The 15,054-nt window shown below is 33.7% G+C and overlaps 1 protein-coding gene across 1 annotated transcript; it reads left to right on the top strand.

Annotated features, from left to right (window-relative positions):
* Positions 1–11,740: 11,740 nt before the first annotated feature.
* Positions 11,741–12,657, top strand: LOC107874207. The gene is made up of 4 exons (XM_016721055.2): positions 11,741–11,830; positions 12,033–12,162; positions 12,268–12,350; positions 12,409–12,657. The coding sequence occupies exons 1-4, from the start codon at positions 11,741–11,743 to the stop codon at positions 12,655–12,657; spliced, it is 552 nt and encodes a 183-aa protein (XP_016576541.2).
* The last annotated feature ends 2,397 nt before the right edge of the window (positions 12,658–15,054 follow it).

Consider the following 15,054-nt stretch of genomic DNA (forward strand, 5'->3'; position numbering starts at 1 on the left):
AAGAGTTGACACTACCACGTTATGTCTTTATTTATGAGATATTCTACCACTCTTGCCTTAGAGGAAAGACTTAATTAGCTCAAGGACTTTCAAACTACAAATTATGCCCCATGGTTAAGAGTTGACTCTACCACGTTATGTTTTCATTAATGAGAAGTTCTACAACTATTACCTTAGAGGCAAGACTTAGCTCAAGGACTTTCAAACTATAAATTATGCCCCACGGGCAAGAGTTGTCACTACCACATTATGTCTTTATTTATGAGATGTTCTACAACTCTTGCCTTAGATGTAAGACTTAATTAGCTCAAGGACTTTCAAACTACAAATTATGCCCCATAGGCAAGAGTTGACTCTACCACGTTATATTTTTATTTATGAGATGTTCTACAACTATTGCTTTAGAGGCAAAACTTAGCTCATGGACTTTCAAACTATAAATTATGGCCCACAGATAAGAGTTGACACTACCACGTTATGTCTTTATTTATGGAATGTTCTACAACTCTTGTCTTAGAGGCAAGACTTAACTAAAGGACTTTCAACTAATAAATTATGCCCCACGGGTAAGATTTGACACTACCACACTATGCCGTTATTTATGAGATATTCTACAACTCTCGCCTTAGAGATACGACTTATCTCAAGAATTTTCAAAAAAAATTCGTAACAACAATTTATGCCCTTAAATTTGCTTTGATGTCAAAAAAAGAAGATACCTTTGTAGATTATTTAATTTTTTATTTATTAGCAAAATATAATAGAAGTTGAGAAAAAAGAACAAAACGATTAAACAAAATAGAGAAATTAAAAAAAGGAAACAAAAAATAAAGATCAAGAAAAAAGTGAAGAATTTAAAAAATTGAGAAAAATAAAATTGAGAGGAAAAATAAAAATAAATTTTGAGAAAAATGAGGGGAAAAAAAGAGAACTGAAAAAAGAAAAAAACGATCAAATAAAATAGAGGAAAAAAAGAGTGAAAAAAAAGGCAAGAAAAAAAATAAAGATTAAGAAAAAGCGAAGAATTAAAAAAATTGAGAAAATAGAAAATGAGAGGAAAAAATAAAAATAAAGTTTGAGAAAAATGAGAGAAAAAAAAGTGAACTGATAAAAACCAAAAATAAAAGAAAAATAAAGGTTAAAGACAAATGAATTAAAAAAAGCAAACAAAAAAAATAGATAATGCTTGAGAAAAAAATAAAGGTTGAGACAAATGAATTAAATCATGAAAATAAAATTAAAGAAAAAAATAAAAAGTGAAAATAATATAAAATAGAATTATAAAATTAAAGGAAAAATAAAAAAATTAAAATATTAAAAAATCGAATAATAAAATTAAAGAAAAAAATAAAAAGTGAAAATAATAAAAATTAAAATTTGAGAGACAAATAAATATGAAAAGTTTAAAAAATATATTTGAGGTGTAGAGGGGCAAAATGGTACTTGTACTATACTTAAAAAGCAAGGAAGGTTATTCTTTAAAGACATTTCTTTTTGGGGTCAAATATCTAAAGTCATCCATATTTGGGTCTATGACATGCAATTTCCTGCATTTTACAAACACTTCCCTTTTAAAATCCATGTAAAAGCAAAAATATGTATAGTTATTTGTAATACACATTTCTTGTTGTATTATTAAAAATCTTACAAGGAGAATCCAATGGAACAATATCTCATAAAGAGAAAAGAGTACAACGTATATTAATTTCCCCTAATGAGAACATCAATCCAATGACTTGAATTTTTGTATTCCAGACTTGTGTACCATCTTTTCAAAAGTTGTAGTTGATAGAGACTTGGTGAATTAATCAATCATATTGTCACTTGAATGAATATGTCATATGTCAATATCACTATATTTATGAAGCTCATGTATGTATAAAAGCTTTGGAAAATGTGTTTTGTTCTATCTCAGTTTATTAACCCTCCTTTAATTATGTTATGCATGTTGCATTATCTTCATATAAAATTATTGGTACTTTGTCACATTTTAAATCATATTTTTCTCTAACTCAACCATACACATTCTTGGATCGCTTTATGTATAGTTATTATCTCAACATGATTTGATGAAATAGCAATAATAGACTGCTTTGTAGATCTCCAAGTCATGGCAACCACCCCACATATGAATACATAGCATGTTTGAGATCAAGATTTGTATGTATCATTTAAACATCTTGCATCAACATGACCAATAAGATTGACACTGTATTTTTTAGAATAAAATAAGTTTATACCGATAGTCCCTTTTATATACCGTAATACTCGTTGATCCCATTCCAATGACTTCTGGTAGGAATAGAACTATACCTTGCTAAAAAATTTACCATAAAAGCTATATTAGTCTTTGTGCTAGTAACAAGATATATTAGTACATCAATTGCACTAAGATACAATATCGTAGGATCAAGGATTTCCTCATTCTTTCTTTGAGGTCGAAATGACTCCTTATTCTCACAAGTGGTCAAACAACCATCGAAGTACTTAATCGTTGTGCTCTATCCATATAAAGTCTTCTTAACACCTTTTTTTGTATAGGCATATTGAGGAAAAATATATCGTTTGCCAAATGTTCGATTTACAAATCAAACATAAGTTTATCCTTTCAAAATCTTTCATCTCTGTTCCTTCTTAAAATGAGTAATTGCCTTTTGAAGCTCTATTGGAGTTCCAATAAGGTTTATGTCATCGACATACACAACAAGTACAATTTTTTTTTTTATAAAAACACATGGATAAATTACATCATTTGTATAATCTTCTTTCGATAAATACTTACTAAGATGGTTATACCACAAGCATTCAGATTGCTTCAAATCATACAATGATCTTGCAATCTAATTGAATATATTTTTTCATAGACTTTAAACTACATGCTTTAGATATTTTAAATCATTCGATAATTTTTTTGTATATCTGATTATCAAGTGATCTATAAAGATAAGTTGTAACTAAATTCAATAAATGTTTTTCAAATCTCTTATGGATAGTGAAACTAATGAGATAACATGCCATTGTTTTATCCATAATTGGTGAGTATGTCTCTTCATAGTTAGTACGAGGACTTTGCGAATATTCTTGTGCAACAAGGAATGCCCTATACCTTTGTATTTTATTTTCTTACTTCTTTTTCATACAAAGATCCACTTACAACCAGCATACTTAATACCATTTGATTTTTGAATTATAAGTCTAAAAATATCACGCTTGACAAGTTAATTTGTCTGATTGAATTATTTCTTGCTATTTTGATCAATTAATTTTTTGTCGACATTTCATGACAGATTGATTTCAAGATCCATCCTATCTCACATGATTTTTTTTGCAACATTATATACAAAGACATAATCCATCACTATTTCTGATTGATTCAAATTAGTTCCAGCATTACTTGAAGTTATGGATAGTTACTCATTTTCGTTAGTCTCGGGCTCATTGATTTCTTGAAAATTATTAAATTTACTCAAATATTCAACTTTCATTTGAGATTCTTTCATAATGTCATCTTGAATACTTATTTTTCCTTTTCTAGGATTTTGATCCTTAGAATTCAATGGTCTACCACACTTTAGGTGCGCTTTGAACTCGTTAGCCATGACACTAGTAGATGGTTATATAGAGACCTTAATTTGAATTAGAACATTCTCTACAGATATACGTGATTAGTAATTATTTTAAAATATGAAAATACGTTAGATATTTGAATTGTAATTTTCTATAGATGAATAAACCTTTCTACTTCTTACTCACAAATAGAAGCACGTGGATTAAGATGAGACAGTGATGAATTTTTTCAAAAAATTTCTCTTTTGATTTCAATATTTTTTTCTCCCTAATTTTTGAAAAAGTGTTTCATCAAATTGATAATTTACAAATCAAGCAGTGAACATATGTTTCATTAATGATCCAAGGTAGTAAATAATGGAGGACGATTCAAACCCAACATAAATTTTTTAAACTTTTTTGGAAGCTCATCTTTGTGAGATTTGATGATGTAATAGGCACATTGATGTTGGGTGTATTTATGCATTTTACTATTGTTATCCTAGCTTATTTAGCCTTGTTTTGAGGGAGATTCATGTACTTAATGTGTAAATAATGATATAAAAAAGCATCGAAGTGTTTAAGTATGTATTTATGATGTTTAAAGGTGTTTTCAAACAAGTTTGGATTCAAATTGATCATAGAGAGATGAAACGAGAAAACTAGTTTAACTAGCTTCAGCTAGATGTCGTTCTAGTCTATCATAGTGGTTTCTAATGTGTTGAATGAGTTTATAATGGTTTGAATGTTTATTAAAATATGTAACAACTTATTTATAAGGTGAAAAGTTCAATTGGAGAGTCAAAATAATAAGTTAAAGATCAATGTGAGCAAGCCTAGTCTTATCTCGTATTTCTAGTTCACCGTTCTTGATATTTTATTGTTTTGAGATCTAATACGTGGTGTATGTTGATGTAGGACGCTTGATGAGTTGATTTTGAGGATATATGAACAATATACAAGCTGGAAATTGAAGGAAAATAACACCAAAAGACCAATGATGGAAGAGGAAAGCACAAGGTGAAGCTTAATGTCAAAAGGGCACTTTCTAGAGAGCCCACGCGAATTAGCCGCGAAGCAGACCTCTCCCTAGTGGACTAAGAAACGTGGCATGATTCTCTGTCTCGTTGACTAATCCATGCAACATGCCACTCCCTCCAGTAGGTTGGACCAACACGATACACCCCTTAGTCCCTACACGGCCAAAGTGCACTACTATAAATAGGATTCCTTTACTTATTCTGTTCACTTTTGGACGTCTTGGAATCTTTGAGGGGGTATTAATAACACTTATTCTAGGGTTTATTTCTCTTTACTTTAGATTTTTACTGGATTATAATATGTATTCAATTAGTTTGATTATAGTTATATCGATTAGTGGCTAAACGCCCCCTTTTCGAGGTTAAGGCCAAGAACATGATTACTTTTATTTTGAATTGAGTTTGGTTGAACTTCTTATCATATTTAGGTATTTATCTATCCTTGTTTCAACTATTTTAAGGAGTAACTAACCTTAGAATACATATATTGTCGACCTTGTGATCTCGAGAGGGGGAATAGAAAGATAGAACGTGGGAATAAATAGAGTAGGGTTCTTATTCTTTTATGAAATAAAGAATTTGAATTAGCGTCTAGGATAGAGATATTCCTAGAAGTCCTGCTTAGTTCACTGCAGGATGAAATATAAATGTGTTTAGCTTAGTTCTCACATCCCCGCCCAATGGTGTAGTTATGGAGCTAAGTTAGATAGGTGATTAAAGGATCGAGAGACCATGATCATAAAATCAACCCCGTAAATCAACAACCAAGATAAGCAATCTGACGAATGGAGTTCAATTGCGTAGTATGATTGTTCGAAGTGCCTTACCCCTAGGCTTTCATCTATTGATTGTCTAAAATCTTTAATTTTATGCACTATTTACTTTATTTTTAGTTTATAACTTTCAAAACTCTATTGATTACATTACATCAACTGAATCTTGATTGCGAACTAAAACTGAGTAGTTGTTAAAACAAGTCCCTAAGGGATCAATACTTGGCTTCTAAAGGGCCATTTTACTACTTGGTGAGACCACGTACACTTGTGTGTGTGTTTGGGCACAACAAGTTTTTGGCGTCGTTGCCGGAGACTTGTAAATTGGCAACTATTTTTGTTTTGGTTTTACCTTTTAGATTTCTTTGGTGTTTTACGCTTGTTCTTTGGTATTGACTTTGTAGGAAGCAACTGTATCATTAACTGAGGAGAGAAGCAAAACTTCTTTACTAAATTCCACAAATTCATGAGGAATAAGAAGATCCTTCTCTCGTGGTTGAAGAACAACTAGCCCTCAGGACAGTTTGCGAAGTAGCAATCCCACTTTCGATAAATTTGACCTCCTATTTTCAGAAACTGGCTGCTGAAGGTAATTTTGAGCTGAAATAGAACATGGTGCAGCTTTTGATCAACAGTGGACAGTTTATGAGGCTTTCACATGAAGATCCATAAGTTCATCTACAAAACTTTCTGGAGATCAATGACACATTCATCCCGACGAGTGTGTCAACTAATTATGTAAGGCTGACACTATTTTAACACTGAGCCAGCAAATTCAATCACAACCTGGGATGACTTAGCCTGGAATTCTGCATTCGATTCTTTCCATCTAGCAAGACTTTGAGACTACGCAGTGAGATTGTGTGCTTCAAACAAAAGCCAGATAAGAATTTATTTCATGCTTGGGAGTGATTTAAAATACTTTTTCGAGATTGTCTGCATCATCAGCAGTTCAACGAGGTATTAGCTCACACTTTTGTTGAGGCACTTGACCATAGCACAAAAAATTTGCTAGATTCAGCTGCAGGTGGTCAAGCTTTGGAGTTGATATATGATGAGCTTTATTGTAATGCCCCGAGTCTATACCCTAGATGTCACACGGTGCTTACAATCCCAAAGGACCATAAGCTAACCCATGACTGATACCTGCTGTGAGCACTGAATAATAATACTAATAACATATGCAAAAATATAACTGAAATATCATAAGGTTCTCAAAATACTGAAATAAATACTGAGTACTGATAGTAATACTGAACATCTTTCTATACTAGTCTAGTCTGAAAGCCTCTAATTATGTGAATAGGGAGTTGATGGGACAAGTCTCCAACTAACTTCGACTACTGAACATATTGAACTACTGGAATGCTGAAATAATAATTTTATCCTTAAAATATGAGGAGTCACTACTATAACTGTTGTTGATAACCTGAGCTGCTAAGTATGGTCAGGAGCAGTGCGTCTGAACCTACGATATGGGACATCATTGCACAAAAGAAATAGTATGTGTAAGTACTTTGAATGTATTGGTATGATAAGTGAGTGTAACACCCCGTATTCAAGTACGTGTATTAGCGTATTCAAGTACGTGTATTGGTCTTATTTATATGGAATTAATTTTTTTATTTTATTTATACTGAATCTTGCCCGTCGATAGTTTCATGCGAAGGTTATTGAATAAGCTTTCCAATGATATAAAGATTTCCAAAAATGGATAGTTTTCGAATATAATCGAGCACGTTCGAAACTATAAAATGGTGCCCGGGATATTTGGGAATAGTAAATGTGCAGGAAAATTTCCTGCACACAAACTACTGAGGCCAGCTGAATTTTTGGGTCAAATTTGAACGATCATAACTCCCTTGATATAATGAACTGCGAGAGCTGCGACCTATGAAAAGAAATATCTTTGAGTCTTCTTTCCAATGCAATTGGTTTCATCCAAATCCAACGTCTAAGTAAGGAGTTATACTCGTTTTACTTTAGCCTATCAAAACAGATTTTTAGGGTCAACTTCAAATGACCATAACTCTTTATACAGGACGAACTGGGTGGCCTACTTTATATGAAATGAAATCCCTTTAAATTATCCTTCCAACGATACCAATTTCACCCAAATTCGATATCGGAGCAAGGAGTTCTAGTCAATCTACTTTAGCTTATCAAAACAATCTACCAAAGGACAGATTTGACATTGTTTAAATTTTAAAGGCATTTTGGTCATTTCCTATTATATTATGGACGGGAATATGTGTATATATACATGTATATGAGTTCAAAAACTTATTTTCGTCATCAATCATTGAGGAAGAACAAACCCTAGCCAAATTTGACCTTTAAATTACTTTTGATTCAACTGTAGAAATTCCAAAGTAATCTAATAAATGCGTTTGTCATCTCGAGAGCTTCGAACGACACCTATTATTTGTGCAAACAGGATTGCATAATCAAGAGGTGAATTCTAAGGTATGAATATTATTTGCCTTTGTTATGAATATTATTTGCCTTTGTTCTTTTCCATATGTATATGTGTGATAGAGGATTATGTGTATTGGTTGTTATTAAAAGGTAATGGAAATAGGGTTATGGACTATTTTGCATAGTTTGGTTGTATTGAATTATGGAAGGTGGATATGGTAATTGAGTTATGGAAGATGGATATGGTTATTGAGTTATGGAAGGTGGATATGGTGATATACTATTGAATTGATGATTATTTATGTCTATGGCTCAATTTGGTTTAATGGATTGGTTGGAAGGATAAATGAATCCAAACTTGATATTGGAGGATTTTGTGTGAATATGCATGGCATGTGAATGTAATTGGAGTATAAGAGGTTTAAAGTGACACCTTTTATGGTGTAATTAAGGCTTAATACTTAACCACTAGTTTGGTGAATTCAAATAATTGAATTGTGACGTTTGGTTACTAATACTAGATTGCTATATATGTTCATTGTAGATAAGTAATCCGAAAAGATGGGAAGTCCATTTGGGACTAGTATTGAAGGTTGACAGTCAGGTATGTAAAGCATACTCTATACCATATCTTTGGCATGAAAGTGAACAATTGTTCTATTAAAAAAGTTTTCAAAGTTATTCAGTAACATGTGATCCATAATGGTTTTGTATGATGTCCTACGTTTGTCAAGACATTCCAATACTTACTTGTTTTCCAAATCTTACATGTTTATTGCACTAATGAATATCAGAAGGTATCTGGTTACTCAAACAAGATCCATGTGCTATTAATGACTCCAAAACGTTTCATTGATATACCAATAAGTTCCTACTTTATTATTATGGCATTGATGACTCCAAAACACTTCATTGATGTGCCAATGAGTTCTTACTTCATTGTTATTGCATTGATGGTCTATTTATATATCTCTTACTAATGTATCATTGTTTCAAAGTATCAAAAATGCGGTGGCGACCGAAATAAAAATCTCAAAGATTAATTGAACTAAGTGATGGAAGTTCTTTCTTATCGGGTGGTAACCCAGGGGCATAAGCCTATCATGGGTCGATCCCTATTTATGTGTTTATGGGTGGTATCCCAGGGGCACAAGCCTATCATGGGTCGATCCCAGTTGATATGTACTGGAGGCAGCCTAATGGTCACAGTACAGTACAGTAATGATTACAAAGATGATAAAAACGAAGGTAAAGTGATTGAATAAATACAATGTACAGGTTGTCACAAGTTTTAGTAAGTGTGGTCCACTCCTATTACGATTTATTCACTTGTTTCTGATTTGTATTGAGCTCCTATATCATATGTGATTATCTACAGCTTTACATACTCAGTACATATTTCGTACTGACGTCCCCCACGGGGGACCTGCATTTCATGTTGCAGGCATAGGTACCTCAGCTCATACACGCATAAGTAGGAGCCAGGATATCCAGCTGCTTTTGGTGAGCTCCAGTTTGCTTCGGGGCTTTTCGTGTCATATCTAGCCACTTTTGGTATTGTATAGAAGTTAGTTATAGGCAGGGTGTGTTCCGACCTTAGTTAAACTCTGTGTATTGTCTAGAGGCTTTGTAGACCTAACGTGGTGTTTTGTTAATAGACGTGATGGATCCAACGGCAAAGTATTGTATATACATATATATGTGTGCTTGAGCTTATACAGGTGATTATTTCTTTTTATATGCGACATGATGCTGTCTGAATTTTGGGTTGTCATAGAGGTATGCATGGGAAGTATAAGGTTCTGAGCTGGTTCTCCCGGGCCTCCTCGGTTATGGGTGCCAGTCCACCCCAATAGGATTTGAGGCGTGACAGTGAGGTGTGCAGATATACATGGGTTCATAGGCATGAGATGATAACTCACTGAATAAACATCATGAAATAACTGAATAAGAGTACATGAATAACGAAAATTACAGTAAATATTGATTATGCAATACTGTGCATATACATATATATATATATGTACATATATATATATATACATATATATATATATATATTGTATCTGAGATCATACTAAAACTGAATACTGAGTTTTGATAATTGAGCGACTGATATCTGAGTTTACTGATAACTATATTACTGATAGCTGGGTGACTGTTTCTGACAGTCTTGATTTTATAGAACTGAACTGAGTTCTATATTGAGTCTGAAACTGAAACTGTGGGAGTGTTTATCTAACCGACCTACACCGATTATAAACTGAGTTGGGTTCTAACCTGTGACCCCAGTTGGAAAGGTGTTAGCACCATTCCACGGGTACTAACAATGGCTATATGGATCCACTAAAAAATCACCCTCATCTGGCAGGTGAGATATATGTTAACCTCAACTGGCAGGTGAACACTTTATCAACCCTCAACTAGCAGGTTGATATATTTAACCTACGTTGGCTACATAGTTCTGGAACTAAGGGATTGCTACTAAAGGTCACACCCTCAACTAGCAGGTGAGCCCGCATCCCTAGGTTCGCTCTGTGATAAATCATACTCCTAACTAAATAGATACTGAACTGATAACTAGATTGTACTAGGCTTGACTGAACTGTTACTGATCATGTCAGCTGACTGAACTGGACTGAGTTCACTGAGTTCTGTAAGTAACTAAGTACTACTATTCATGATGGTACTGAAACTATTCTGTAGCTACTGTAATTCTAGGTAAACAGCTAGATTTTCAATTATTGAATACCCCTAGGACTCAATAGCATCAATAGCAAAACATGGAAAAATCTTGAAAATATTACATTAACTACTTGTTCACCATGCATTCACTTAGACATTTTGTCAAACACTTGAGAGGCATAAACTTGTACATGAATGGGACCATATGATAACATGTCATGAATTCACTACTTAATTTACATAGGCATTCAATCAAACACTTGGGAAGCATAATTAATGCATATGGAATTCATGAAAATATAAACATCATGGCTATAACATTCAACTTGCAATTTAATGGTTTAACATGAGAATCAAATAATTCTACACACATGCTAATTGATTAACTTGAAATTTGTAATGAATCTTGATTTGAAAACCAAACATCAATACATACATGAACACAATCCAAATTCAAACATTTAAATCAAGAAATCAATAAACTTGTAGTTCAAAAAGGGTTATTGAACTCCAAGGGTGGAAGAAAATGCAAGGATGAACACCTAACATACCTTGGTAATTAAATTCATGAAAATCGTTGGTGTGTTCTTGAAGCTTGGACTTGAAATTAAATGACCTAGGGTTTTGTTCTTAAGAGGATTTGAGAGAAAGTGAGTGATTTTGCCCTTAGGATAGCTAAATTTCATGTTTTCGTGCTGAATAAAAATGGAGAAATTGACTTAATTACCCCTCTAGATACGGACTTAATTACAAAAAAACATGCCCAGCAATGCGCAGACCAACGCAATACGTCGATGGGGTCGATGTGATGGCCAATGCGACACATCAAAATTGTGTCAGCTCACTGAAAATTGCACACTTGAGCTAGTGACGATACTGTTCATGCGATTCGAGATCATATTGATTCAATGTTTTGGATATCCAATTAGGCTTCTAACGATGTCCGGAAAATCTAAAACTCATTCGAAAATACCTATTGATATACCTGATCATGAATTAATTTAAAAATCAACATTTTAAGATCATAAGGATAAAAAATAAAGTCATTGAAATATCAAGGCCAAACAGGTTCAAGGAAATCAGGCTATAACTTAAACTAGCAATGTGGAAGAGATATTGAAATAAATTATGAATGGTCATGCATGGTTGGCGGCGGATATAAAGAGCCAGCAAGCGGATATAAGGAGCTTAGAGTTGCAGATAGGTCATCTTCAGCAGGCACAAATTACCATGCCTTAGGGTGGTTTGTCAAGTGATACTGAAAATCTGACACAATTAATGGAAATTACTTTGAAGAGTGGAAAAGAGCTTAGTGAAGAACCTTTAAAGAAACCTAAGGAGGTAGATGTTGATTTGGTTCCTAAACAGGTAAAATACAAAGCTACTGAAAATTCAAGAAAGTTTGAGTATTCGAAAAAAAGTTGCTGAATAGGAAAAGAAGAGATTACCACCACCTTTCTCATAGAGGCTGATACCAAAAGAGGATGCGTGCTTTAATAAGTTCTTTGACACATTCAGAGAATTTTATATTAACCTTCCTTTTCTAGATATTTTGCAAGAAATCTCTTAGTTCGAGAAGTACTTGAAGGATGTGACCACTAACAACGTTAAGCTGCAGGATATTGAGACAGTAGCACTCACTGAGGAGTATAGCTCTGTGGCGATGCAAAAGATGCCCAAAAAGCTTAAAGATCCTGGGAGTTTCACTCTTTCAATTTAAATTGGCGATAGTGAGGTGGTGTATGCACTTAGCGATTTGAGGGAAAGTATCAACTTGATTCCTTTATCCTTGTTCAACACTTTAGGCTTGAGGAAGCTGAGACCAAGCTCTTTGATACTCCAGTTAGCAGACCGGTCGCTATCCCATCCTGAAGGAATCATAGAGGATGTTCTCATCAAGGTTGGTAAGTTTATTATTCCTGCTGACTATTGTTTTATATTTTCAGGCAGATAAAAGAGTACCAGTCTTCTTTGGACATCCATTCTTGGTAACGGGAGGAGCTTTGATAGATGTGAGAGAGGACACGCTCACAATAAGGCTGGATGATGAAGATCCAATTTTTAAAGTATACAAGCCACTTAACACATTATCCCACTACAAAAATTTATGCATAATTGCAGTGATTAAAGGGTATAAGTATGGGGTGGTGGAGTCTATTCCACCAAAGACCTCTTCGGACTTCCTCATTGAGTAGGCCAAGCCTCCAATACCTAAGCCCAATAGGATGCAGATTGATGAGCTAAAAATTTTATTATCTAAAGAACTGTTGACCTTGAGAGTTCACATTCAAGAGGTCAGAAATGAATAAGAAGATAGCCTCTAAGTAGGAGGAAAAAGATAAAGGAAAACGAATGAGTCAAAGATTGAGTCGTGTCGCGACACTAAATCAGGCGTTGTTTGGGAGGCAAACCAAGTTAAGGTAGGTTTTATTTTTAGTATGTTAGTTTTACTTCACTTAGTTTTTGTTTTTGTCGAGTCTCAGGTTGATGGGAAGTCTGAGTAACAGAAAACCTGAGCTAAAGAGCATGGCAAAGACTATGTGTAAGGTCCCCAATTTACCTTAATGTATAAAGATGCTACTATCTAGGCCTAGAGGCCTCAGGGAGTATTTCCATCTCTACTTTAAAGTATACTTTGGGGACAAAGTAGATTTTTAAGTGTGGGGTGGGAAAATTTCCATTAATTTAAAAAATTTTGTGTTAGGAATAAGTGAGATATTCTTGTTGGTGCTATATTTGATTGCATGATACAAGTGTTTTTATTGTAAAAAGCATGTTGATTGTGTGAATTACTACTTTTAAGACTCCTAGGCTCATGTTTATGACTCTTGTACTAGTTGGCTTAATGTTGAATTCATGTGATTGTTGGTTAAGAATCTATAATGATCCTACTTGAATTGAACATATGTCATGTGTGATGTGAGGTGCCTGTACATTTCTTGTTGCATGTGATGACTAGAACTTTCCCGATGTGTGTGCAAAGCAAAATAAAGAGTATGGGTTTAGGAGATAATATAGGCATTTCTTTGATAGTCTTATTTCATACCATCTTTTACCTACCCTTATGCATAATCCTAGTAAGCCCAATTGAGCCTTTAGCTTCTTCTTTGGCAGCCTCATATGTAGCCTAATCCCCTTCTTGATTGACCTGAATTTGATCCTAAAGCTCCTAAGCTCTTAGTGTAAAATTAATTGAGAATAAGGAGTTGGAAAGTCAAGTAGGAAAAAGGTGAAATTGAAGACCCAAAGTGATAGTTATTAGTTTGCGCAATTGTTATGTGTTGTGGTTAGGAGTTAGAGAAATTTTACCTTAAGAAGTTCCCATTTTTAGCCCATTGGTGTTACAATGAACTTGTTTTGGCCCTGTTCCTTCTTGGACATTATGCACCTCAACTAAGAAAAATTGCTTAAGTTTAGGATGGCTATCATAGGGGTGCGTAGTGTAAAGTGGGTGCAAAAAAGGGTAAAATTGAATTATATGTACATAGCATACTCCCACCATAGGGTGTGTGAATAAGCTTAATGATATGGGGAAAAACAAAATATAGGGGTAAACAAAATTGGTGTAATTTAACTGTTGGAGATTGATTTGAACTGTAAAAGGTGATGTATTAAAGCGCTTAGGAAAGATAGTCATTATTACTATCCAGAATGCTTCCTACCTATCCCTTAGCTACATTATAACCATTAAAGACCTATTTGATCCTAAGCTTCATCATTCTACTATTACTGGAGTACTAAACTAAGGGCAAGCCTATGGTTCGTTATGTGTAACTTGTGAATTCCTTGTGAGTATAACTTGATTCTTGTACTCATTCTGTGATAAATTGCATTTATGGGAATGATTATGGGTAAATCTCTTGTTGTAAGGGAACATGTTTGATGATTGTTGGGTGACTTATATGATGTATTTTATTGAACAATGTGCATGAGTTTGAAAAGTAGGTGAGTTAATTCTTGAGGCTAGGATGTTTTTGAGTAGTGTTCTTGAACTGTCAATTGTGTACATTACATGCTAAGGGTAGAAACTTGCATTTTGTGTAGTCATTGTAGTACTAACTTGAGTATCATGCTTGTAGTAGAAGTGTAGAGTATCCTCACTTATGATTCTTATAGTGAAGAATTGTTCGAGAATGAACAAGGCTTTAAGTGTGGGGTAATGATGTTGCGTGTATTTATGCATTTCAGTGTTGTTATGCTAGCTTATTTAGCCTTGTTTTGAGGGAAATTTGTGTGCTTAATATGTAAATAATGATATAATAAATATCTAAGTGTTTAAGTATGTATTGACGATGTTTAAAGGTGTTTTCAAACAAGTTTGGATTCAAATGGATCATTTAGAGATGAAACGAGAAAACTAGTTTAACTAGCTTGAGCTAGGTATCGTTATAGTCCATCATAGTGGTTTCTAATGTGTTGAATGAGTTAATAATGGTTTGAGTTTGTATTTAAGTGTGAAAAAACTTGTTTATAATGTGTAAATTTCAATTGGATCAAGACGAGAGTCGAAATAATAAGTTAAAGATCAATGTGGGCAAGCCTAGTCTTAGCTCGTGTTTCTAGTTCACCTCTCTTGATATTGTGTTGTTTTG

Source organism: Capsicum annuum, chromosome 6, assembly GCF_002878395.1.
Source record: "Capsicum annuum cultivar UCD-10X-F1 chromosome 6, UCD10Xv1.1, whole genome shotgun sequence".
In the NCBI taxonomy this organism is placed as follows: domain Eukaryota; kingdom Viridiplantae; phylum Streptophyta; class Magnoliopsida; order Solanales; family Solanaceae; genus Capsicum; species Capsicum annuum.

Bases quoted from the DNA above. Each gene is read 5' to 3' on its own strand.
- LOC107874207 (XM_016721055.2), top strand. From the start codon at position 11,741: ATGGAAATTACTTTGAAGAGTGGAAAAGAGCTTAGTGAAGAACCTTTA. The intron at 12,163-12,267 runs GTTTCACTCTTT...TCAACACTTTAG, and splicing joins AAAGCTTAAAGATCCTGGGA to GCTTGAGGAAGCTGAGACCA. The intron at 12,351-12,408 runs GTTCTCATCAAG...TTATATTTTCAG, and splicing joins CTGAAGGAATCATAGAGGAT to GCAGATAAAAGAGTACCAGT.